Source organism: Prionailurus bengalensis, chromosome D2 (genome assembly GCF_016509475.1).
Source record: "Prionailurus bengalensis isolate Pbe53 chromosome D2, Fcat_Pben_1.1_paternal_pri, whole genome shotgun sequence".
Taxonomy (NCBI): Eukaryota; Metazoa; Chordata; class Mammalia; order Carnivora; family Felidae; genus Prionailurus; species Prionailurus bengalensis.
The window spans coordinates 45,950,349-45,976,938 of NC_057351.1; the positions used below are offsets into that span (position 1 = coordinate 45,950,349).

General features: G+C 56.6%; 1 protein-coding gene and 1 long non-coding RNA gene across 8 annotated transcripts in view; one reads left to right on the forward strand and one right to left on the reverse strand.

Moving 5' to 3' along the window:
- Positions 1-3,665: 3,665 nt before the first annotated feature.
- ARHGAP22 (Rho GTPase activating protein 22) overlaps positions 3,666-26,590 on the reverse strand; it is a 171,290-nt gene continuing 148,365 nt past the window's right edge. For 4 of the 7 annotated variants that reach the window (XM_043596812.1, XM_043596810.1, XM_043596811.1 and 1 more), the window contains exons 5-10: positions 15,717-15,924; positions 12,925-13,057; positions 11,868-11,941; positions 11,183-11,304; positions 8,267-9,176; positions 3,666-4,229 (exon numbers count right to left, since the gene is read on the reverse strand). In XM_043596812.1, the coding sequence (XP_043452747.1) occupies positions 4,001-4,229; positions 8,267-9,176; positions 11,183-11,304; positions 11,868-11,941; positions 12,925-13,057; positions 15,717-15,924 (1,676 nt within the window). In that variant the 3' untranslated portion in view covers positions 3,666-4,000. The remainder of the gene's footprint in view (positions 4,230-8,266; positions 9,177-11,182; positions 11,305-11,867; positions 11,942-12,924; positions 13,058-15,716; positions 15,925-26,590) is intronic. The other 3 variants (XM_043596814.1, XM_043596815.1, XM_043596816.1) reach the window with 1 other exon arrangement.
- Positions 19,935-20,795, forward strand: LOC122492961. The gene is made up of 2 exons (XR_006299792.1): positions 19,935-19,985; positions 20,618-20,795. It is a non-coding gene; the product is annotated as an uncharacterized LOC122492961 (long non-coding RNA).

Consider the following 26,590-nt stretch of genomic DNA (forward strand, 5'->3'; position numbering starts at 1 on the left):
CTCTGGGAGAATCCAAACTGTAAGTAAGTCTTGGTTCAGTGATACGTGGATTAGTATAAGTGATTCCATTTGGGACCTACTGTCTTTTGGGACGTAACCTTTCTTTACGGTCTACCTTGCCCCACTAGAAAATCTATGAAAGCCATGACCTAGGTTTTGTTCCCTCTAGGCCCACGCGAATGAAATGCCTGTGGATCTCTACAGTGGACATAATATACTGTGGGGCAGTCCTCTCCTAAAGCGTAAAGGCTAACCTCATATCCCACCCTCCATGACCAGATCCTCGCCACCTTCTCTAGCCCTCCATCCTCCCCACAGCACCCCCACACCCCCACTCTGTTTCACATACACCCCTTTTGCTCTAGCAAAAGCATACACATCAGCATACAAAACAGGAAGTGCCTTCCCTCACCTCGGCCCTCCATCGGATTTAGAGGTCTCTTCCAGCATTCATTTTGCATCCTGTGCACAAACCTCATCAAAACATGATTGGGGGGATGTTATAAAGCTATCAAGCCAGCATCTTTTGAACTTGGACGACTCATTAGGAATACAGGCCCTTAATTAAGACTCCCTGGGACAGAAGCCTGACTCCTTCCCTGACTCGTGTACCGTCATGGGCCAGGTCCTGAACAAGTACTCTGTGCTTCCCAAGTCCTCGACTGTAAAGTGCAGAGAGTAAGGTCCCCTAATGACATGTGAGGCTCTTAGACCTGCCGACACAGCAAGGGCTCTGAGGTCACCCTCATTGTGGGCAGGAGGGAGCACAGACCCACAGAGCTTCACTTCCCCGAGGTCCTCCGGCGGCACGGGCCCAAGCTCTTTGTGCCAACAAGCTTTCTGTGGCCGAATCTCTCCTGTCTTACCAACCACAACACAATCCTGGCACCTCACTGGTCCACCTGTCACAGGGCTTGGGGAGCACGGAAGTAGTAGCAACGTGGCTGGTAGGAAGGGTGGCAATTTCTGACAAAGGTGGTGGCGTTTGGCGAATGCATGGGCATGAGACGCAGCAGCACTGTCCTATCAACTCAGCTATGAGCTCGTATACATGACAAACTGTCCCTTCCTGACATGTAGGATATAGGGAGAACTCGCTAGAAGGCTGGGGCCCTGCATCTAAAGGAGGGGGAGTCAGCGAGACATGTTATTGTTACTGACTCCATTTTTTTGCACACAGGCCTGGGAACATGGATACGTGGACTCCATCCGAAGCCCTTTTACAGTGTGGAGTACGTACGTAGTGGGAGTGGTCGTGCCCAGTCTGTCAATACCCAGGTAAAACAAGGAATGCCTCTCTCTCTCTCACCCTAAAAACTCTATTCTTTTAAAAAGGACACTTGTCAGTCTTTATTAAGCCAATTCCTTTTTTGTTTTTTAATATGAGACTTAGAATTTCCGCTTTTTAAAGTCAGACACAAATTTATAACACTTCTGAAGCATTCTGAGAGCAGAATCCTAGAATTTTGCTGATTTTCCACTATTGCCTGGTTGATTTATCCATAAGTTGTTTTGGATAGCAACTTGCCTTTATTCTTTCTAAATAATTAAAAAAATCAAAGGTTTTCAAAACATTAATGTTCTATCTTTTCGCATTCATAATTTATCGGTTTGCTTAATATTAAATGATGTCATTACAATAATAGGTACAATTTGAATCCACATTTGAGAATAGGTTCTGTAAATGTAACTCATTTGGGGAGAACCTAAGTGGACAGGGACAGGGTACTAGAGGCTAAAGCCCCTCACAGCCTTGGTGCTTGGCCTACTTTACAGGCAGAAGTCCCTGTGTTTTACAGACACAGTGAGGAGTGCTGGCTCAACGGAAATGGGAGGGCAGAACTACTGAATGTTGCCAACTAATTCTCAGAGAAAAATTGCACCTGCAGATCCTAGTTTTGCCAGCAGGTGGCAGATGGGGTTCATGAGCTGGTTTTGGCCAGGACTTGGCCGGAAGCTGAGCCTTTGCCAGTAGGAATGGTTAAGAGAAGACAGACAACCTCCCTTTTCATCATGTGAAGCCCTTTTTGTCCTTCCTGCTCCTTTGATAGCCTGGTGGTGTTTTTCTCTTCAAGTCAAAGTTGGCAGAATTCCAGGAACTGTGGCGAGGGAACCCAGAACCCTAAGAATACACTGGTGTTCTCACCTATCTTCTTAGCTTCAGTTTCCCGAGCATGGGACCAATTCCTATCTTGTTGAGGAATCAATCACTTCAGTTTCTTTTTTCTCCTTGAATAGGGAGGAGAGCAATATTTTACCTTCTTGGGAAGCTGGTCACCCGATCATCTGCTGTAGATTGCCTGAAAGTAGATACGGATGTTGCTATCCACTGACTGCCCCCTCCCCCCTGCCCTCCTCAGAGTTCCTCAAGAGAACTTTTTTAAAAGTTTATGTATGTATTTATTTATGTCTCTGGAGAGACAGAGACAGTGTGAGTGCCAGTGGGGCAGAGAGAGAGGGAGACAGAGAATCCCAAGCAGGCTCCATACTGTCAGTGCAGAGCCTGACGCGGGGCTCAAACCCAGGAAACCACGAGATCATGACCTGAGCCAAAACCAAGAGTCAGATGCTTGACTGAGCCACCCAGGCGTCCCGTCCCCCCAAGAGAACTCATTGACTACCGATGCTGCTGAGTGCCCTTGGCAGGCACCTGGCTTCCTGGCTGGTGAGGCCCTGGGCAGCCCAGCAGGCCTGTGGTCAACCTGCCTCACCACGGTAGGAATTACCAGCTAACTTGGGCCTGTGGGCTTGCATCTCATGGTATGAAGTGAGCTCTTCTTGGGAACACCAAGACCCTGGCATTTAGAGCCTCCGTGCAGTTTATACCTGACTCTAGGTAGATGGGTGGTTGGCCCTGACTTTTCCAGAGATAGGGGTCGTAAATTGGGGCACTCTGGTGTGTAGGGTGGCAAGAGGCAATATGTAAGGACACTGCACAGGAGCCAGCGAAAGGTCACTGACATTGCTAGCCCCCAGAGGCCAGTCCTCTCCTCCCTAAGCCCCATCTCCAGGAGCTCTGGCCCAGGCCTACACCACGTGTGGTGGTGGCCAGGGAAAAGTTTTCTGGAGGGATCTGCCCTAATGGAGACTTAAAGTCTGAGGATGAGCTGGAGGAGGGTGAATGGGCAGGGGAGAGGAATTAGCACTAGCTAGAGGGGAGTCTGAAGGGAAACGGGACATAGACTGAGGCTGTGGAGGACAGAGAGGACAGAGGATGGGCACTTCCCATCACCATGTCACCTTCAGACACATGCCTTGTTCCCCTGCACGGGCCTGGGGCGGAAGTGAGGTGTATATCGCCCACACTGAGCTCGGACTCCTGGACCCTGGCCCTGGAGCAGAGCCGGGGCCAAGCAAAGACAAGCAGGTTACGATGGAAGGCCAGAGAGGAATTCTAGGCCAGATGCCAGCTGCAGAGGCCCAGGTGGCTCAGAGGCAGAAGGCCTGAGAAAAACTGTCCTGCTCTGGGCACAGGGAGGATGCAGCAAAACACAGATTTGCGTAAGAACAGCTTCCGTGACTGTGACAGCACCGGGTGTTCCTCAGGGAGCTTCACATCCCACTTCCGAAGCCTGTGGGAAACCCTGGGGACCTCCAACGAGCAACTTGGTAACCCCAACCCCCAATTCTGCATGATCATAAAGAAGGAGTCAGGCATCCAGACGTCATGCTAGGACAGCAGATTTAATAAAGAATGCAAAATGTTCCCTGTGGGCTGCTCAGACCCCAGGTGCCATCTGTTTCGGTGGGTCACGGGGCTGCCGTCTCTGACACCTGCCAGGCCCCGCACTGTCGGAGCAGCATCCAGATCCCACGTGGGGCTTGGGCTCCCGACAGTCCCCCTGGGGGTGTCAGCACTCCTCCCTCCAGCTGGCTCTGGAGCTCCTGGCACCACGGAGGCCCAGGTCCAAGCTGCAGGGCCTCGTGGCTCCTCACGAGGCCGGCGGCCGTCTCTGCTCAGGGGCGAGCACTGCTGCAGAAGGGAGCTCTTCCCCCTCCCTCACTTGGGGGCCTTGTCCCCTTTTGCCCCAACGGTCAGGCTTCCCAGGGTTGAGAAGAACTCCTCCATTTCCTTCTGCAGCAGCTGGTTCCTCTTCTCCGCATCTTCCCGGGCCCGCTCCGAGTTCCTCAGCTTTATTTCCAGCATCGTGTACTTTTTCTTTTCCTGGTCCAGTTCTTCTTCCAGCTGTGACATTCGCTTCCTCAGAGTGGCACTACCTTCTTCGAGTCTTTAAAATCAAGAAGAAAGACACTGTTTTAGACTGATGGCTGGGTGTCAGTGAACACGTGCCTGCGTGCACTCCTTCCGAAGGAGCCGGTCAGGCGGCCCAGGGACGGGAAGACGCATGCGCGCTCAGAGCTGGCTCTGCAGCAGGCCCCACAGGCCTCGGCAGTTCCTCCCAGGACCCTGGTACTTCACCCCCCGGGGGACCTCCCCTACGCCTGTGACCCAGAAAGGCCAGCATGAGCATTTGGCCCTTTGGCACTCGAGGCTGGGAGCCTGAGTCCTTGCTAAAATATAAAATCCACTTGCCCTCCAGCCCAGCCAACTGTCCTCTGAAGAATGGACTGCTGGCTGGCAGAAGGCAGGACTGGTCCCCAGATGGAGACAGAAGTAGGAAACTGGCCCCTCGCCTTTGCTCTTCTGGGAGCCGCCTTGGACCCCAGCCTCCCTCCAGCTGCCCCACCTCCCATGGTTCCCCCCAGGCCTCAGCCAGACACGGCGACTCACTGGAAACCCCATTTGGGTTGTGCCCTCCATTCCTACTTGTCCTTCACTCCCCAGCTCAAATGCCTCACCCTCAGCGATAAGTCTCTGGATCCTCCCCAGGAGGCCACATCAGTGTTCCTTGATGCCGTGGCAGACATGCTTCTGTGGATGTTGACACCACAGAGAACAGAGGTCGGCACATCCATCTTTTCAGCCAGATGACTACTTCCCATAAGGCCTGTGGGGCATGCTAAGCCCAGCCCCTGAGAACCAAAACACTGGAGTTTGAGCCCCAGCCTGGCTGCTTATGAGGCACGTGACTGTGGGCAGAACACAAACTACCAGGTCCTGGTGTCTTTTCTGAAAAACTGTCAGGGACAACCCTTCCTCCAGGAGCTACAGCTACAATGAACAGAGAAGGCCACGAGTGCACAGCGCAACACCTGTGACATGGGGTAATAGGAGTAAGAATCCATTCCCACCGCATCCAGGCCCAGGCCTCCACCCTCAATCAACGAACACAAAGCATGAAGAAGGCAGGAAACCTCCCTGCAGCCCAGCCCCCCATCTGGGGAGCACAGGACACACTATGAGAAGAATCCCCATGGCAGGTGGCAGCAGGCCCCCCCCAGACTCCTCACTGCTTCTCCTCTGGCTCCAGCCCCCTCTTGGCTGGCTCCTCCTCCCCGATCTGGTGCTCTCAAGCTTGGGCCTGGGCCTCCTGTTTCCTGTCTATGTGGCTCATCGTGTGACCTCATCCAGTCTCCAGACCCGAGGCTGCATCTACATGCTGACGACCTCTCAGCCTCTGTGTGCCTCGACTCCACTCAGAAACTTGGTAAGCACCGCACCTCAGCGGGTCCACAGTTGGCTCCTGACCCTTCTTCTCCAAACCACTTCCGTGGCCCTGGTGTCCCACACACTGAACACCCCCCTTCCATTTATTACACCAAGACAAAAATGTCCCCTAAGTCCGTTCTTTCTTTCACTCCCACATCTGACCAATTAGCAAGCCTTCCAAACACGTTCAGAATCTGGTGCTTTTCTCCACCTCAACTGCTGCCCGTCAGGTCCATGACATGCACACGTCTGGCCTGGAGCCCCACGCTCTGCCTTCCACCCCCCTTTCTCCCACTCCACTTGCCTGACCCTTTCCTCCACCTACCTCTCCCCACTGCAACCCCTGGCCTTCCCTCTGTCCCAGCACAGCCTTCCAGCCCTCTCTTCCCATGCTCCCCTGCCCTCCACCCTGCTAGTTCTCCTCCTTTATCTGACCTTCTAACATACCATAGATTTAAAAAAAATTTTTTTTTATGTTTGTTTATTTTAGAGAGAGAGCCAGAGACAGAGCACGAGTGGATGAGGGGCAGAGCGAGAGGGAGACACAGAATCTGAAGCAGGCTCCAGGCTCTGAGCTGTCAGCACAGAACCCGACACGGGACTCGAACTCACGAACCGCGAGATCATGACCTGAGCGAAAGTCGGATGTGTAACTGAGCCAGCCAGGTGCCCCTCACATACCATAGATATTTAAAAAATCTGTCTCGTTCATGGTGGCTCCCCCTCACCCCCAACACACACACAGCCCCAAATAAAAATAAGGACAGAGGTTTTGATCGGTTTTGGTCTTGGCTCTGACCCCAACATCTAGTACAGTGTCTGCACATCACAGCCACTCAATGAATTCTCTTTTGGGAATGTAAGAATTGGTACAGGGGAGGGGTTCTGAGTCCCGGAAAGCAGGGCTGAAAGCTGGTTTCCCCCAACTCCCCAGACCAGACCCAGTGCAGACTCCATATGTAAAGACCTGCTGGCTGGGGCTCTATTCTTTCCTGTGCTCAGAGAAATCCTCCTCTCCCTAGACCACCCCTCGGCCCAGGATGACAGCACAGACCACTCTGCTGGCGAGAGTACTACAAGGGCTGCCGCTGCTGCCCCCTTGCTTCTGAGAGCCTCCCACCCACCAAGCAGGAGGAAGCGTGAGCAGTGAAAGCTTCCTGAGCACTCTGGCTGCACCGGGCCCTGTGCTGAGGACTCCCATCCGCTGGCACTTAATCCTCATGCCAAAGGGGTGACGTCATCAAGCCCAGAGAGCCTGCCAGACAGACATTCAGCCAATACACACCGGGGTCAGACAGCCCACCTGGGATTCTCGGCCAATACCCAGCGGGCAGGGGCCCGACCCCAGGCAGTCTCACCCAGAGCCCTCCACAAAGCACAGCATTGTCCCCCTGAGAAACCTCAGCTGCTGAGAAGGTAAAAGAACTAGAAGCTCAAGCTGGCTCCACAAACAGCTGAGGAAGTGAAAAGTGGACTCTGACGCCCTCTGAGACTGTCCTCACACTTGCCATGTATTCTGTAGTTTTTGTCTGCGAGCTCATCTTCAGCTGTAATCCTCCTCCTATCTGCGGGGCGTTCCATTGTTACCTCTGCCTGGGAAGTCCCAGCCCAGCGCTCCCGTGTGTGGGGTATCTCCCCCTGCCCCCGTCGTATACCTCACAGTTCTACTCCTGTTGTGTCCTTTCTCCTCCTGGCTCAGCCCAATCCTATTGGTCCTTCAACTCCTAGCTCACACGTCGCCCGCTGTGACCCTCCCTGACCTCCTGCAGAACAGAAGGGCCGACGCTGTCATTGATGCTCCCTGTAGAAATCCCAGGCTCAGAGTCAGAAGCAGGAGTCCCTTCCACCCCCCACTGTCTCTGATGGAGAAAGGAAGACCTCAGAACACACAGACACCTGCTAGTGGGTGGGACCTGATTTACAGGTCAGACATCTGGGGCAAGGGGCTAGGGAGCCGGAGAGGCTGGGAGAAGCACTGCATGCTGTCAGTGCAAGACTCTGCTCCTGACCTTGGGTAGAGAACCTGGCGCCTCAGAGCTGGGGAAACCCCCTCCTCACAGGGGAGGGGGAAGGATCACACCAGGACCATCAGTGAACAAACCTGCAGGGCTCAGAATGGGGCACAAGGCATCCTCCTGTGACCAGGGCAGGTAGGAGGGCACCGCTTAGCACAGCCAGCTCCCTCCTCATAGAAAATTGGATTACAGTCCCAGAAGGCGTTTCCATATCGGGCCTGACCAGGTCAGCCAGCCAGGCTAGCTGGCCCAGGGCCAGCATCGCACGTGGGCGCTTCCTTGGGCCCTTGCACACTTCAGGGGGCCCACCTCCTCCCTGAGGGCCACAGAGGGACCCCCATGCTGAGCCCCTCCATTAAAGGTGCTCTGAGCAGCTAAGGCTGAGCTTCTGACTCACTCGCTCATCCAGCAGGCATTTATGGAGCTCTGACTGCATGCCAGGCCCCAGAGCTCCTGAGCTTTCCCAGACATAGGACCCCACCCCTCCATTCCCAACCCCGTCCTGGGGGCATCTCCCAGCAAGGTGGCTCCCAGGGGCTGGCTGCTCTGAGCCCTGCCTCTTGGTGGCTTGCTCTCAGTGCCAGAGGCCATGACCAGAGGCCGACTGCCCAGGGCCTGTGCCCCGTGGGCTGCTGGCCGCAAAGGCTCCGCCGGGCCCCCGGGGCGGCCTCACACTCACCCAGCGGCTGCAGCCCTTTACCTTTTCATACTCATCTCGTACTCAGTCCTCTGCCGGCACAGCTCCGCCCTGAGCTCTGTGACCAGGCCCTGGAGAGCCTCGGAGCAGCGGGCATAGTCCTGGCTGGGGCTGCCTGGGTCACTGGGCTCGCTGCTGCTGATGCAGGTGCCCACCTCGTCTGGGCCACGGCCCAGGTCCGGGGATCTGCGGTCCTCGCTGCTGCTGGGGAAAGGGGAGGGTTCGAGGCCCCCCTCGGTGGGCAGGGAGCTGCAGGCGGACGAGTCGCTGGCCCGGCAGGCTGTGCAGCTGCTGAGCGAGCCCCCCGCCGACGCCTCGCAGGAGGAGGCCCCCGACCACGCCGTGCTGGCCACACTGGGAGTGCTGGGAAAGAGGCCGCTGGGCGGGGGCACGTTGTCGTAGGTGGAGAGTCTCTGCGCAGAGCCAGCGTCCTTGAGCCGTTCTCCTGAGGAGGCCCGGCGGTGGCCGCGCAGGGAGGACAGCCCGTTCATGAGCCAGTTCCCTCCGGAGGAGATGATGGGCACCTCCAGGGAGGAGCTGCCCACCTTCGGGCTCCCTGACCGGGCCCCCGGCTGCCAGAAGGAAGATTTCCAGTTGGGCAGAGTCTGCACCTTCTTCCCGGGGCTGGTGGCAGTGGTGGGGCTGCCTCGGCCACCCGGACCCACGGGGGAGGTTCTAGACAGCGCCGCCACAGTGGCCCCGTCCAGAGAAGAGGTCCTGTGTGATGGCAGGCCGGGGGTGCCGGGGCTGCCGGGCTCTGGCTGGCCGTCCCTTGGGACCTCCTCAGAGCCCCACCCCACTGTGCACGGTGGGCCCCCCCGTGGGGAGGCTGGCCCCTCCTCGGCCCTCGAGGTGAAGAGTTGGCTGTGTTTGCGGATCAGGACGGTCATCAGGTGCTGGACCAGGGACGTGCCTGCCAGGAAGAGGGAGTGAGAAAGCCTGGCCATGGATGTCTCCAGTCCAGGGTCTCTAGACCAGACCTGACGCAGGGTATCGGCAGTCCAGAACCAGGCTGCTCCTCCAGAGAGCTCAGCAAGGCCTGCCATCTGCCTCCCCGAAGGAAAGGACAGCCACCAAACCCTCCAAATCCAGCACGAGCAGAAGGACCCACCCACGAATCCCCTTCCTTGGACACAGAGGGGTACCGTGCCTCCAGCCCACTCCAGCCCGCGGCGTGCGGGGAAGAAGCAGGCACGATGCTTCTTCTGCGAGCCAGTGGCAGGCAGGCCCTAGAAATCACGACCTAGACATCACAGCCTTCTAGGTTGTCCCAGGTCACTCCCCTGGACTGCTGATGATGGCTGTGCCTGACTGTCCACATTCTGGGGGGCTCTGGGACAGGGACAGAAATGTCTTACAGGTGCATGTGGGCACACATACAGTCCCACATGCTGACGGTCGTAACACACAATTCCATATATACACATATAAACGTATGCAGCCCCCAACACACACAATACCCCCCTCACGCACACGTACACACAATCACGCACACAATACCTCCTCTCCAGGCCACAGCCCCTAAGATGCAGCCTGGGGAGCCTGTATTCCTGAGCCTGGGGGTTGGGGAGAAAGCGACAAAATGGGGGCAGTACAATGGGACCGTGGTACCTATCCGCTTGCCTTGGTCCCTGCTATTACCCTCCACCAAACAAAGACCAGAGACTGGGAAGGTTTCCAGGTGATAAGGAAGGAGGGGTCCTTGGGTGGACACTCCCACTAGAGGCAACTAAGAATCCTGGAAAAAATAAAGGAACTCTTAGGCCAGAAAACTGGGTGAGGCAGGAACTCTGGGTTTGCTGTCGGGCATCTGTTCAACCTGGCAGGCCGAGAAACTGGGGGCCTGGGGTGAGAGACCAAGCCAGGCAGGCCAAGGGGGGATCTGAGCGAGCGTGCCACCCCAAGAGTCACAACCTTGGCTTGGGGGGACAGAGAGCTCCAGACAGGTCTGCTCAGCAAGGAATAGCAACTCTGCCCTCAGCTTGCCAGGGGCCAGCAGTGGCAGCCCCAGCAGGCTTTGTCCTGTGTGAGACCTGGCCAGCCTCTGCACACCTTAGCCGGGACTGGCTGTGGGTCTCCTGTCTGCGAGGACTCCCACACTAACCCCTCTGAGACAGTCTTCCACGGGGCCTCTGAGCCTGGGCTCTGTTTCTGGGTCAGCCTGTACCTGTGCCCTTTAGTAAATCTAGCTGACAGAGAGTCACCTTGCCCCTCCTGACCTCAGTTTACTCATGTGTAAAATGGGTGCCATAACCACACATGAGCTGCTTGTAAAGATTAAAATGAAGTGATACGAGTAAGGCACTTAGTAGGGGCCCTTGCATATTGAAAGCAGTGGCTACTGCTAGTTTTCATATTATTATATAATATTAATATATATTAATATACAATATATAATATAATATAAATATATTTATATATAATATAATATATAATGTAATATAAATATATATAATTAAGATACATTATATAATATATAACTTTTATATATAATATATATAATTTATAAATATAAGTAATAAATATATTATAATAATATATATATTAATATATAATGTTGATATAATATATATATAATATCCTGACATCCAAGGAGCCTGTGACAACTACTTAATAAAAAATTACTTAAGGAAAGCAAAAACATCTGTGTGTATTCAAGGGCAAGGGCGCTGACCTCTTCCATCCCACCCCCTCCCCCCCACCCCAGGCCCTCCTGTCATTCTCCATTGCACTCAGTGACCCCATCCGCAGGGCAAAGTTCCTTTTCCTTTTATAGCTGGATCCCATGGGGTCAGAGGTCAGAGGGAGGTGAGGTGTTCTAGAGGCTCCTTCCAGTTCCCCCGGAATGGAGCCCCCTTCCACTGGCCCGGCCCTAGGCCGGGCAGCACCCAGCACCGCCATGCATGCCTCCACCGTTACCTTCCATGATGGTTACCGGGTCTTCCAGCTGTGGCCGGAGTATGTTAGGTCCAAAAACGGTTGCCAGGTTCTGGACACTCATCTTGTTAACATTTGAGTGGGACTGAACTTCATCCAGAAACCTGTACAGTAAGGAAGAGGCAGGTGGCAGAAAAGCAAAACCTGATGCCAGATCTGCTGGGAGCTGCCCGGCCCCCCAGCCCAGCCATGTCCACGAGTGTCCACAGCTGCTGGGCATGGCCAGCTGCCCCTGCCAAGCTCAGAAGGGGGCGGAGCTTCCCTCTCTCAGGGATCTGGGAGGGCCATCAGAAGCAGGGGCCAGAGGGACGACTCTCCCACCTGGAGTGGGGGGGCAGATGCCCAAGAAGGCCCAGACCCCTCAGGCATGGGGCTAAGTGAAGGCCACCTTGCACGCCCTCTCCAGGCACCTGGGCCCCAGTTGTGCTCAGGAGGCAGACCCCTGGGGGAGGGGATGGCAAGAGGCACCCAGAGAAGGGTGAAGGGACAGAGGTGCATCCCCTCACTGGGGAGACTATACCACCACCTGCTCCCACAGGGACTGTAAGCTCTGTGAGTGCAGGGGCTATGTTTCTCTACCCCTCACTGCCTCCATCAGCACCTGGGTGGGAGAATGACCCAGCCCCCTCTGTGCAGGGCACTGAAGCCCCTGCCCCTGGTCACTTACTTGCAGATATATCTGAGCAGGTTGTAATTGGCCAGGGGAAGGCTGCTCACTTGTTTAGCCAACTCCAGAGTCCCCTTGGGATTGAAAGAGAAAAACAACACTTCAAAGGCCAGCAATGAGACCCCAGGCCCTTCTCCTGCTCGAGGGAGGGAGGGCTGGGGAAAGAGGAGGAGGGTGGGCTGGGAGTGGGGGCAGAAATCAGAGTCCAGACCTCCAGCCAAGGCCCATGCAGCCGAGCCTCAGGTGACTAGAAGGCACTCCCCGCTCCATCTCCCTCGGAGGAGCAGTGAGGCCAGGCTTGTGACCTCTTGGGGAAGCAGATTTACTTTTGGGGAATTGATGTGAAGGGTAATGCCTCTGCAGGGCCAAAGAGAAACGTTAGGGCCGGGGCTCAGTACACCTACGGAGGTACAAATATTTGCCAGATAAAGACCCCTCATCTCCCTCAGGGCCAGAGGGTGAGCAAATAAAGTCCTGCCCCAGCCAAAGCAGGCTTAGGGCTTAGACACCTGCGGGAGAGGCTGGGGGTAGGCGTGGGAGCCCTCAGCCCTGGAAGCAGACTCAAATTCTTTTGGGAGGAGGCAGGATATAAATAGATGAAAGGTCTGGTGGTTTCTGAACCCTGTGGCTGGCCTGGGTGGCCTTACGTTCAGGTTGTGTGTGTGTGTGTGTGTGTGCGCAGCAGGAGCCCCCACTGGGGGCCCAGGACCATGACTGAAACTCGGCCTGCTTTAGGAGGTACCTGCCCCTCCCAGAGACGTAGGCCTGCACGAAGAAAGGACCCTACACAGATGGGATGCTCCAGACATGCACCATCCAGAGCCCCCTCCCACACACAGACCTGCTCCGGGCCCCCCTACAATCACAGAGCAGGGTGCTCCGGGCACCCCCCCCTTCACAGAGCAGGAGGTTCAAGGGCCCCCATCCTACAGAGCAGTTTGTAGGCCAGGATCTATGTGCCACAAAAGTCACTCAAAGTCAGAGTTTGTGCTCTGCGTCCATACATCCAATTGCCGGCAGGCCCGCCTCCCAGGATGGGTCCCCAGGAGCCACTAACCTCCCCCTCGTCCTTGGTGAGCAGCTGGGCACAGCTGAGGAAGTCCTCGTACCTGGCGAAGGGGACCACAGGCTCGGGGAGCTCCCGCAGGTACAGCTTCAACAGGGAGGCCACCGTGTGCACGTCTGTTGTGCTGTGGGCAGGGGGACATGCATGAGGCCTGGGACGCCGGGGAACCCCAGAAGTGACCAGCACCTTGCGCCACACCACTAGGGGCAGCCTCTGCTCTCATGTCCACGTGTGTGCTTGCGTGTGCACACTGCTAGCCAGGGAACCGGGAGGAGCGCAGGTCCCCTTCTGGTGGCCTGGTGGCTGCCCCAGGGTCCTCTGCAGGGCAACGTGGGAGCTGCTCTGCTCCCAGTAGGGGGTGGATGATGAGTGGGTGATGGGGCCCCCAGGGGCTGGGCAGTCAGAGGTCAGGTCCTGCCCCCCAGCCTCTGAGTTCCTGTTCACATTACAGACGCGTGGGGCTATGTTCATCACCCCATTTCCAGCACCCCAGTGCCCTTTGTGTCCACTCCCAGCTTGGAGCTGCCCGGGCTGATGCGCCCCCAGTGGAGGGCAGCAACCCTGGGCCTGTTGGCCTCTGGGTTCAGTCCCTGGACTGCGGTCTTGGCACCTCCTCTAAGCTTGCCTTCCTGGATGGGTCTGGGCCTTAGGTATTTCATCTGCTTGTCTAGGGCCCTGGATTTAAACCCTGAACCTGCATCTTAACTCATGGCAGACACTCAGGAAAGATGAGCCAAGGGCCAGGAGAATGTGACTGTGTGCCACTAAGGTGTCACCTGCCCTGGCTGTCCGTGGCTGGCCTCACAGAATCCCTTCTGGCTATGACATTTGGGATTCTGGGGTTCTACAGCCCCATATATACCTGAAACCCACACAGCTAGGGCCCCTCTCTGCCTCAAGCCTGATGGCTCTTAGTCTGGCCTGGTCAAGGGGCCCCCGTCCCTGCCTCTAGCCAGGAAAGCTGCTGTCCACGCTCTGCACTACCTTCTCCCAAGGCCACTTTACCTCCTTTGCCAACACCCCCCACTTCCTGGGTGCTCACAGCCCCAGGGGGTGCCCAAGCTTGAGCTCAGTGCCCTCCCTGCCTCCGCCCCCCCCCCCCCAGCCCTGTGGGTTCAGTGTGGGCCAAGGCAGGAGCTAGAGCCCCAGGAGGATGGGGGGAGGGGCAGAAAGCAGGGAGGATCTGTAGGGTTGCCCTTGGGGAAGACCTGGGCAGTGTAAACAGAAGTGTGGCCAAGGCCCCTCTGTGTGTCTCCCGTCAGTGGGGGAGGTGAAAGCTTTTCTGTCCTGGGCCAAGTGGACTGAGAGCAGCCCTTCCACTCTGCAGGCCTCGCTGGCTGGAGCCCCATCCTGGCTCCCCCTCCATGCCCTCCGCTTACAGTGCTTCTGGGCCTGGGAGGCCTGCCCCCGCCCCCGCCAGTGCGGCAGCCTCAGTTCACAGCCCCACACATCCCTGCAGCTATGCTGTACAGATCCTCTGCCCCGCCCTGGTCTAGGGAGCCTGGCCCAGCACCCTGACCGCCTCACCTGCTTCCCTCCCGACCTAGAAACGCACTCCTCACCCTCTCCTTCCTTCTCCACTCACTGCAGAGTCTTTCTTTCCCTTTAACAAAGGCTCAGGGCTTTTTCTTGGTACTTCTTCCTAAACCCCCCTCACCACCCTCCCCTCCTACACAGTCCTGCCCTGAATCCAGGCATCCTTCCCCAGCACCCAAGGAGACTGTCCTACAGCCCACAGCCCTGTGGGTGCCCACGAGCCTAGGTGTCCCTCTAGGGCAGTGCCCCCTGTCCCGCTCCCTCCCCCAGGATCAGGCTCTCAGCGTGTGGTAAGGGAGCTGGGCACAGAGGCAGGGAGGGCTGCCCTGGGGTCCAAATCAGCTTCTGACCTTACTCTAGGTGTGACCTGGAGAGATAACCCTTAGTTTCTCTGCCCACAGGGTAACACCTCCACCCCTGGATATCTCTTCTTCCCTGAGGGCGGAGCTCCCCTGGGGCGGCATCCAGTCCATCCAGTCCACCTCCGCAGAAGGGAAGTGACAGACTCGCCCGGCTGGGCTGATGGGTCTGGCTGGGCTGATGGGTCTGGGCGGAAGCTGGAGGCACTGAGGGTGCTCTGCCCCAAGAGCTGGGAAGGCCAAGGCCAAGGCCAAGGCTGCTGGCAGAAACCCATGGGCTTATCCTGGGGCAGAGGCGGGCCTTGACTGTGAGGGCGGACCTGAGAAGAAAGGGCAGCTCCACGGAGGCCGGGGTTGGCTTGATGCACCAAGAACTTTCTATGAAAACTGCTCCATAATGGGTGGGGCCCTGTCAGGAAGAAGAGGCCTCCAAGTAGCCCCCCCTCCCAGGTCACACTTGGGCTCCTAAGTGAAGTTGCCTCTATCCACAAGGCGCAGCCCTGGACCTGGTAAGCCCAGTGATGGGTCAGGACGGACGGGCACCTGTGCAGGGAAGGTGGAGGAGACGGGCTCCCCACCCCTGACACCTGACACCATGTGGGGCTGCTGCGCCATCCTGTCACTGAAGGGGCCTGGGGGTGGGCCAGGGTCCCATCCCTGAAAGGAGGCCCAGGGGGCCTCTGCAGAGACTCTGTGCCCAATGGTCAGCCCATGGGGGAAGCGGGGGGCACTCACTGAGCACATGGGGGGAGCCATGCCACCCAGCATCCTGCTGCCAGGCTCTGTGGGTGCCAACGGGCCTCTGCCCACTGGAGCCCGCATCCTGGGCGGAGCCCCTGCAGCGGGAACGGGCAGGTGATCCGCCTGTACTGTTCTCCCTCGGCTCACCTGTCAAACAGTGGCTTCTCCCCACAGTCGAAGGAATCCTGGAGGTCCCTCACCAGGTTGGCCTGGCCCGGCATGCGGAAGAGCCCCTCCTCAGTGAGCCCACGCTCCCGGATGAAGTCCACGCACTGCTCCACCAGCAGCGGGGCCAGGCGGGGGCCATACTTCCGCTCGTGGTGGACCGTGTCCTCCAGGCGCTGCCCAAAAATTCCTGGGCACAGAGAGGAACTGGTCACACCCTCAGCTAACCAGCTCAGTGAGTGGGGGGGAAGGGTGCTTGGGATGACGGAGGAGGAGGGGTACTGTCAGGGCCCAAAGCGCTCCTGAGGCGCCCGGAAGCTTGAGGAACCTATAAAGGCTTCCTCAGACCCTGGGCAGAACCCAGAGAGCAAGAACAGATGAGGCAGAGCTCACGCCACAAGACAGGGAACGTACTCACAGGAAAACATCATCATGATTCGGCATCACTGGTCGTTAGGGAAATGAAAGTCAAACCCCAGTGGGATATCACCTCACACCCGTTAGGATGGCTACTATCAAAAAAAACCCCCAGAGAACAGCCAAGTGTCGGCGAGGATGTCAGGAAACTGGAAGGCTTGTGCACTGTTGGTGGGAATGTAAACCGGCGCAGTCGCTGTGGAAAACAGTTAAGGAGGTGCCTTAAAAAACGTACAACACGGGGCGCCTGGGTGGCTCAGTCGATTAAGCAGCCGACTTTGGCTCAGGTCATGAACTCGTGGTTCACGGGTTCGAGCCCCGGGTCGGGCTCTGTGCTGACAGCTCAGGGCCTGGAGCCTGCTTCGGATTCTGTGTCCCCTCACCCCCACCCCTGCCCCTCCCCTGCTCATGCTCTGTCTCCCTCTGTCTCTCAATAAAAAAAAAAAATTTTTTTTAATGTACAACAGAACTACCAGACGACCCAGCCACTCCACTTCTGGAAACTCAAACGAGCGGGGCAGAGGACACGCAGGGGGAACTGCCCACGAGCAGAGGGTCCCCGAAAGGGGAGGGGGCGAGCTTGGCACTGCACCCTCAGTGCCTGCCTCCTTTCCTGTCAGCCTCACCCGCTACTTGAGCGTCCTAAATCCGCCTGCTTTGCTGCTGCCTGGCCCATGAGCAGACCTCTACCCAGAGGTCTCTTTCCTCTTCAGTCTGTGCAAATTTCCCATTAGCGCTGGGGAACAGCTCAGACGTGCCCTCCTGTGGGAGCTGTCCCAGCCCCTCACCTCTGCATAACCACAGAGCTCTCGCTCCTTCTCTCCCTGCGCGCCACCACGGATGCGTGAAGACACCTGCCCCTCCTCAGCCCCGAGCTGGTGCTGGACTGGGGGCAGAGGTCAAGGAGCACTGGGTGAAGGATCCAGAGTTCACGCACTCGGCGCCCCTCGCTGGGCTCACAGGGGACCGAAGGCCACAGTCAGGGAAGAGAGACACGGAGCAGAATTCTAAAACGTCCTCCAGAGATCCACAAAGCTGGGGTAATCCCATTCAGCCTCCTCTGGGCTCTAGCCCGTCCTGCTCTCCCATCTCCCATCCGGGGGCCAAAGGCCATCCTTCTGTCTGTCCCTCTGCCCATCTACCCTTCTGTCACTGCACTTGCACCTCACCCTGTTCTAGGTAGAGGACAGCCTTAGTGCGGCCCGAGAGCTGTAAACATGTCAACCCTACCAGCCGAACGCCCGTTGCTGCCCCCCTCCCACCCCCCTCCCCCAGGAGCACTGACCTCGTATGTTGCTCAGGGACTTTGGGAAACGGTGATAGTGCCTCAGAGGCCCTGTAAGTCGCTGAGCTTGGTGACAGGACTGGGCTACGGGTGGGAGTGGAGACACGGGCAGCAAGTGGCGGTCAAGACTGTAGGCCATAAAAAGATTCTGAGCCTCAATGTGCACGGGTCTGGGTATACATCCCAGCTAAGCTATTGAGCAGAGAGGTGGCCGCCTCTCCTGGGCCTCAGTTTCTCCATCTATAAAATGGGATCATCGTACTGTTTTTAAGGGGCTGCCCTGAGGGCCCTGCCCGAGGCAGGGGGCTGTGAGGCACCACCAGGCCTGGGACTGACCCCACATTCCCAGCAGGGCTGTGCGGAGCTTTGCATGAGACTCTGTGCCAACTTTAGGAGCAAGCTGCCCCCTCACCACCCTCTGAGGAAAGAAGTTTCGTGGAGCGCTGCGGGAAAGCTCACTCCAGCCCAGCCCTCTAGGGTTTCCTTTCTCCTGCTATCCTGCTGGAAGCAACCTGCACTCTGGCTACAGGGCCCGGCCTCCTTCACTCTCCTTGCCCACCACTCCCCTTGCCAGGGTCTCTCTGGAAGAACCTGGCAGGGCTCAGAACAGCCACACTGAACTCCCTCAGCCCTCCTGGCACATCTCGGAGGGGAAGCCTTGCCAAGAACCAGCTCCAGTAGGTTTGTCAGATCCCTGGAAACCCAGCCAGTGTGCGGGTTCCTCGAGGTCCCAGCCCACGCTCTTCACAAAGTACTGGCTTTGCCACCAGAGAGGAAACTGGCAGTGGCTGCCTCTCCTCTCGATGAACCTGTCGGAAGGCTCAGAGCTGGGCCGAGGCTCCTTCCCTGCCAGCTCCCCCTGGCAAACCCCAGCCCTCATTCCCCTCTCCCCAGAATCCCCTGAAGAAGCAGGAAGTCACAGGCCACAGACCGGGCAGTCAGTTGGCTCAGATCCCTGTCCTGGATGACCTTGGGCACAGTCCTCAGTCTCCCTGCCACTTCGTGGGGCTGTGAGAAGCCATGGGAGAGCTTCCCACAGCAGGCACACCGAAGCAGGTGCTTGGTGAATGTGGCCTTCTCTTGACCCAGGAGGGCCAGCCTAGGGCGCTGGGCTCTGTCAGCTCAAAGGACTCTGCAGGAAAGGGCCTGGTTTTCCCTCTCTGGAGCTGATTCCCAAGAGGAGACCTCAGGCTGGCTTTGGTTCCTCTAGGGTTCTCTCTAGTTGGTGGCAGGACCAGGAGTGGGGGACTAGGCCACAGTCGGGGAAGAGAGACAAGGAAAAAACGTTCCTAAATTCTCTCCAGAGGTTCAGACTTGGGGAAGTCCCTTCCTGCTCTCAGCTCCCCTCCAAGGTCTGTCAACCCACCCTTTCATGGCTGTATGTGCCCATGTGCATGGCCCTGCTCTGGGGCCTCGACAGCTTCAGAACTGCCCTGGAGGCTGAAACCAACAGGCTGGGCTCTAGCCAGGCCTCACCAACCAAGAAGCTGACATCAGCGCAAGAAAGAGAATGGCAGCAAGAGGCATACATCATCTTGCCGGGGTCCGGCCCAGGGTGAGCCAACCCCAGGGCAGAGGATCCCTATCCTCCCGGTGGCAGCCAGGCAGCGCGCAGCGGCTTTCCCGAGGCCCAGGGAGGCAAACGTGGGGGCGAGCACTGGGTTTGGAGTCGGTAGCCCGGCGTTTCCGTCAGGCTCCGTCCCCTCAGTAGTGGCGGGGGTGGGGATGACCCTTGGAGAGTCCCCTCTCGGCTCCGGGCCGCCACCTCCCCACCCCGGCCGCAAGATAGGAGGGGCCTCTCGCCGCGAACACGCACGCGCCCGGCTCCCCCAGCCCCGCGCCCCACCGCGGGCACCCCGACCCACGCGCGCTCCCCGCCGCGGCCCCCGAGACCCATGCGCGGCGCCCTCCTCGCCCGCGGCGCCGCTTCCCCGCACCCGGTCCCGCGCTACCTGGGGCCGCGGGCGCGCAGCAGGCGGGCAGGCGGCAGGGCGGCCGCGGGCAGGCGCAGCACCGGGAGAAGGCCCGCGAGGCCGGCATCAGGCCCATGGCGCGCCCGGTGCGGCGGCGCGGCGGGGCAGGAATGCCCGGCACGCGCGCAGGTAGCGTCTTGCCCGCCGCCCGCCCCGGGCCCGGACCCTGGAGGGAGGGAGGGCCCGGCACTTGCGAGTTCCTGAAATGCCACGCCTGAAGCCGGCCCCCGGGAAGAGCTCAGGGTTCACACGTCTCACCCCCTTTTCCCGAACGCTCCGCGATACTAGGCTCCTAGGCTCCGGAGGAATGAATGCCAGCAGCTCCCAATGACGGTCCCTTCCAACAGGGGGGACGAGGACTCGCTTTAGGAGCTCCCATTCCCCGCAGGCTGGGAGGCATGTGTTCCAGGTGGGGCGGTGGAGACCCAGGAAGGCCAGGTAACTGTCTGGGTCACCCAGCTTGGGGGTGGGTGGGTGGGTGCGGAGGGAGCGCCGAGCTGGGATCTAACACTGGGCTCCTGGCTTCAGAGCTGGTGCTTCGGCCTTCAAGTAAGGCGTCCTGTGCAGCCCAGAGAGGTGAGTTTTGATGTCCCCATTTTACAGACGCGGCAGCTAAAGTCTAGAGAGTTTATAGAATTTTCCTAAGGTCACACAGCTAGTAAGTGCCAGACCTCCCATCCAGACTTAAATTACGTTAAGACAAGTTAAAGACACGTATCTTAAAGATACATTCTTTCCAGGGCGGGATTCTGTCCCAGTGAAATGAGCCCACAAGCCCATACTTACAAAGTCTGAAGACTGGGACGTTTATATTCCCCCTGGTATATATACCAGGGGGGGCAGGTGCAAAGCAAAGCTGGGGGGGGGGGGGTGGCAGCACCAGGCAGGAGGAATAGAGACCCACGGGGTTCTGTGGGCCAAATTCTGTAAGGGAGGAGCTTAGGGGAGCCCTGGGGCTGGAAGGGGTGGGGGGCTCATCTGAAAGCTGTGTGCAGTGCACAGCCAGTGCTCTCCGAAGCAAGGGGGGGACCAGGATGAGGCAAATGAGGCACTGCCCACCTGCGCAAAACTTAAGGTATCAAAAACTTCAATAAGCAAGGTAAACATTTCACTGCAGTGTTTTAACAAATACATGTAAAAAAAATGCATGATGAACAAATTATCAAAACTTTAAGTAATGACAGGCTGCAACCCTGCTTTTGGCACAGATCCTGTGAGCGTCTCGCCCTAATCCCCCGGATCCTGTCTTCATTTGAAATTTTGAGATTTACTGTAGACGTGGTAGGAGAAATAATGATTCCCCCCTCCCCAAATGTCCACATCCTAACCCCTGGAACCTGTGACTGTGTTACCTCACCTAATAAAAGGGATTTTGCAGACATGATTAAATTAAGGATGGAGAGATTGTACTGGATTATCCAGGTAGGTTTTCTAAAAGGGAGGCAGAGGGAAGGCTGACTACAGAAGAGGTAATGATGGGAAGGAGGGAAGCAGAGACCGGAGTGATGAGGCCACAACCAACGAATGTGAACAGCGTTCTAGGAGGTGGACAGGCGAGGAACAGGGTCTCCCAAGAGCCCTCAGAAGGAACAGGCCCTTCCAAAACCTTGATTTTAGCGAAGACTCAGTTCTGACTTCTGACCTCCACGATTATGACAGGATAAATTTGTGTTATTTTGAGCCACTAAGTTTGTGGCAATTTGTTAGAGTAGCAATAAGAAACTAATGTAATGGACTTTTTGCATTAATTTCCATTACAAATATCACAATAACATGTTCATCCTGATCACTGAGGCTTTTGCTGCCCTCCTTAAATTCTGTGCTGCAGGCCACATAGGCCCCCTAGTCCTGGCCCTGATACTAGTATGGGGGTGGGGGCTCACATCCTCCTTAGCCCTGGGTTCTGGGGAGGGGCTCAGGGCTCTCCCTTCCCAAAGTGCAAGTACACAGGAAGGGAGGAAGGGCATTTCATGATGCCAGTGAGGGCCACAAGCCAAGGAATGCCCCGCCCTAAACCTGTCAGAAAAGCCTAGGGCTCCCACTACCCAGGGACCGTCTGGGTCTGAGCAGCACTGTCCACCTTCAAGGGAAGGACCCAAGGGCTCAGTTAGAGTCACCTACCCTGGGGGTAGGCGGACCCTCCCAGTGGCCATGTGGGCTCTGATGCCATCTTGCTTTCTCCTCCTGAGCTTTCGTTCCCCTACCTGTGCGGTTAGACCTGCCAGTCTCTAGGGAATCCCTTCCACTCCCACACAGATTCCCCAGACGGCTGGAAGTCTGCAAGTGCCCGCCATTTAGAAGGCTCTGGACTCAGATGGGCACCAGATTATGCCCCAGCCAGGATAACACACCCCATGTCGGGGGGTCATTTTTAGCTGTGGGGCCTATTAGGGTTGGATGTTCAGAGAGAGTCTTAAAATTGTCCCGTTGGGGGTGGGTGCCTGGGTGGCTCAGTTGGTTGAGTGTCCAACTTTGGGGTCAGGTCATGATCTCGTGGTTCGTAAATTCAAGCCCTGGTGTTTGGCTCACGGGTGTCAGTGCCAAAGCTGTCAGCGCAGAGCCTGCATCAGATCCTCTGTTCCCCCCCCTCTTTGCCCCTTCCCCGCTTGCTCGCTCTCTCTCTTTCTCTCTCACAAAAATAAACATTAAAAAAAAATTGTCCTCTTGGGGCAAGGCCAGGAAGCTGAGGCTCTGTCCTCTCAAACAAGTACCTGGACACAGATGACCTCTTCAGCGGGGGTGGCCCTCAGTTCTGAGCTGTGTGTCGAACAGGCCCTGGGTCCAAGACCTCGGGGACTCTTTCCTCAGTCTGATTGCCTCCCCATGATCTCCGTCCCTCCCATCAAGACAACTCAGATCCAGAGGCTATGGTGCTCTGATGCTTACCCAGGAGAGGAAGAGAGAGAGGGAGACAAAATCACTGATGGTCTCACCCTGGGGACAGCTGCCTCTGCCCCCAGCTCTGCTGTGTGCTGTAAGGCAAATTGCTAAACCTCTCTAGGCCTCTCTGCCTCCCTCTATAATGTAATTTTGATACAACTAACCCCTGGCAAGAATAGCACTTAGCAAGCATGAGACCCCTCTGTGTCTCCTCAGACTGATGTGGAGAACGACCAAGGCCACCTCGAAGCCACGAGACCCAGGGAACCTGGCCATAGGATCACCTGGAGGCCCCCTGGCATCCTACTTTCCAGAGCAGGCATCCAGCAGGGGGTGCTCTGAGCTCTAGCAGACCTGGGTTAGAACCCAGCTTCCTGGGGTGCCTGGGTGGCTCAGTCGGTTAAGCGTCCGACTTGGGCTCAGGTCATGATCTCACGGTTCAAGAGTTCAAGCCCTGCATCAGGCTCTGTGCTGACAGCTCAGAGCCTGGAGCCTGCTTCGGATCCTGTGTCTCCCTCTCTCTCTACCCCTCCCCTGCTCGTGCTCTCTCTCTCCCTTTCACAAAAATAAATCACATTTAAATACATAAATAAATAAACAAACAAACAAATAAAAAGAACCCAGCTTCCTGCCGACTTCTCTGTGACCTGGACAAAGCGTTTGAGTCTCCCTGTTGCCCAGTGTCCCTGCCTGTAAAGGTTTTCACGACCAGTTTCCTAGGGCTATTGCAGAGCCTGACACAGGAACATGCTGAATAAATGTTAGCTGCCCTGGTGAGTGGCTGGGGTTACTGGGGCACCGCTCAGTGTCACTGGCACTAACCCTCCACTGGCCTCATCTTAACAGTAACCATGACAAACTCTCTCCTGGCCCTGTCTGTGATCTGAGCTCTCCTTAGCACAAACAGAAGCCAGGCAGGCCACGTTGATGGGGCATTTCCCATCACAGCCGCTGGGAAGGAAGGAGGACTTCTGGCAAGGTGGATAAGAGGCAGCTGAACAGTTAGCGTCCTGAATTCACCCCAGTAAATCACCACTGCTGGCGTGCCGGGCTCTCCCAAGGCAAGTTATCTGCCCTCCCTCTCTGTTCTCCCCATAAACGGGCCCGGGCTCCCTGCCACCCTGTCACAGGGGTCTGTGGCTGGGAACTATTTCTCCTACAAGCTCACAGACTCCAGAAGCACTACAGGGGAAGGAGGCCCAAGGATGCTGTGAACCAACCCCTAAGCCCAGAAGAGGCCAGATCTGCCCTCTGTGAGCCTGGGGCATGGAAAGGGTCCCAGGCCTGCTGAGGCATCTCCTCCACCTGGCTGGTGGACCCACAGAACATACGAGGATAGGCTGAAGGTACCAGAATCATGCTCGAGCAGCCCATCTGCTGGCTTAGTGACCTGAAGCCCAGCGCAGATTAGCCACAGTCCTTTCTCTCCCCTTTTGGAAGGGCTGCCAAAAAAGGCCCAGCTAGGGACTCTGGGCCTGGTGGGTCAACATTCAGGGAAACCGGAAATAAGACTCTCTTCTTCAATCTCCTAGAAGAGCTGGGCAAGCAGCACGGGGGAGAAGTGGTCCACTAGTATCTCGGGCTCCACCACTGCTAGCCTGGGCTGGGGCCAGTGACCTTTCATTCTGAACCGGACTGTGCCTCAAGGGGCTTCTATTTGGAGAGGTCATTCTAGCAAACAGTGACCACTTCCAGCTGGACTAAAAAGGTTGCTTTGTGTCCCTCCAACTTGCCCCAAGGCTGGGATTTTCTCCATGTCAAGTGTCCTGCCCTGTGGCTTCTGGAAGCTGCATTTGTCCCCTCTTTTTCCTTCTACCACCTGATTTCTGAGGAACCGAAGAGCAGGAAAATTGGCTCCAGGGGGTCAGAGGAGAGTCTCCAGCGGCCTGTGAGAGCCACATACAACCGGGCTGGGGCAACAAGGCTCTGATGGCCACTGCGGGCCTGCTGCTGGTCCCTCACACCCCTCCCCAGCACAGGGCAGTCACTGTGGGCAGGGACACCATTCCCAAGCTGGGTTCCTTGCCCCAGGGCTGTCGTTCCGTGCTGCTGCCTGTAAGGTTGGGGCAGAGAGCTTCTGGGCTGTGCTAGGCAGTGCCTGGCAGCCTGTGAGTGTCAGAGTTACCACGCTACTAGTTACTGAGCGCTAATCCTGACTCCTGCATCCAACGCAGCACCTGCCCTGGCTTCATGACAAATAGACATCTCAAACTGAGAAGGGTCCAAATGGAACTGTGGTCGGGCCGCGACCTCCCAAACCTGAACTGCGCTCTTGGTTAATGACAGCTCTGTCCCCAAGACCTCTCACCCACACCCCATGAGTCACCTGCACTGTCCTTGCTCTCGCACACCTCCACCCAGTGCTTGTCAGTCCTATTTTCCAAACAGATTCAGAACCTGATTACTTTCACTGTCACCCACCATAGTGAAAGCACCCATGTCTCCTGCCTGGATTAGTCCGTGTATACCTGTCCTTGGCTTCACCTCGTCCCTTTCAGGCCAGCAGTCAGAGTGGCCCTTTTCAACTATATGTCAGATGCCATCATGCCTCAGCTCAAAGCCCTCCAATGCGCCCTCCCCCTTTCATTTAGGAGTGAGAGCCAGGGCACCTGGGTGGCTCAGTCGGGTTAAGCGTCTGACTTCAGCTCAGGTCATGATCTTGCAGTTCAGGAGTTCCAGCCCCGCATCAGGCTCTGTGCCAGCAGCTCAGAGCCTGGAGCCTGCTTCAAATTCTGTGTCTTCCCCTTCTCATGCTCTCTCTCAAAAATAAATATTTTTAAAAATTAAAACAAACAAACAAAAGGAGTGAGAGCCAAAGCCCTCACAGGGGTGCGGGAGGCTCCTTCCCATCTGCCCTGTCCCTCACCCCTCCGGCCTACCCACCCTCCACGCTGCTTCAGGACCACATCAGATGTGCTCTGCTGATGCCCAGGCTGCTGCCTCTGGCTGGCCAGCTTCCACCAGACATCCTGGCTGGCTTTCTCACCTCCCAGACTGTTTGAATGGCCCGTCCTCATCACTGTATTTAAAACTGCTCGGGTTTGTTTTTCTTTCAACAGCACTCACCACCCTTCCAAAACACAGAGGTTCACAGAATGTGGGCCCCGGACCAGCAGCACCAGCAGCATCCGGGAACTTGTTAGAAATACAAATTCGAGGGGCGCCTGGGTGGCGCAGTCGGTTAAGCGTCCGACATCAGCCAGGTCACGATCTCGCGGTCCGTGAGTTCGAGCCCCGCGTCGGGCTCTGGGCTGATGGCTCAGAGCCTGGAGCCTGTTTCCGATTCTGTGTCTCCCTCTCTCTCTGACCCTCGCCCGTTCATGCTCTCTCTCTGTCCCAAAAAATAAATAAACGTTGAAAAAAAAAAATTAAAAAAAAAAAAAAAAAGAAATACAGATTCGAGGGCATCGCCCAAGCGAGCTGGAATCCCCGTGGGTGGAGCCAGCAGTCCCATTTCCACAGGCCTTCCTCGGGGTGCCTCAGATGCTAGCTAACATTTGAGAACCACTGCTCTGTGCCTCGTGGCTTGCCTTCCTGGTTAGTGGCCATCTTGTGGAGTAGTGGAAGCTCCCCCGACCTCTTTTCCTGCCACCTCCCCTGCCTGCGCACAGCAGGTGTGCTGTGTTTGCTGAATGTTCCAGGGCTACCTTGTACTGAGAGAGCGCTGAGCACTTTGTGTCCGTCTTCTCTCTTAATTCTCACGACAGTCCTGCAATGAAGGCATTCTTCTTCTGTTTTGCAGACAAAGACACAGAGAGGGTAACAGGCCTACCCAGGCTCACACAGCCAGCAAAGGGCAGAGCCAGATCACACTCAGACCACACAACCTGATGCTGGAATCTGTGCTCACTCTGCCTCCTCTCACCCATCAGTGCAACTGGCTTTGCCAAGCACCGTCCTATCAGACCCACCTTTGAGGGCTTGCAGGCTCTCTCCAGATAACTAGGCAAGGGTTCATCCGTGCAAGCACCTGCCAGATGCCAGGTAACCCTGAGTACTCAGTGGTTCCCTCTTCTTTCCTCTCATGGTGAGCTGGGTAGGAGTTGCTGTCCGATGGGGCTCCAGGGCCCATGTTCCCAGAGCTGGGTACAGAAGTCCATAGATCTACAGGAGAGCATTGCCCTCTTCACAATGTCAAGTTTTCTGATCCATGAAGATGGGATGTCCCTCCATTTATTCAGGTCTTTTTTAGTTTCTTTTAACAACATTTTGTCACTTTCAGAGTAGTAAGTTTTATACTTCTTTTGTTACATTTATCCCTAAGTATTCTCTTCTTTGGGATGCTATTGTAAATAAAGTTT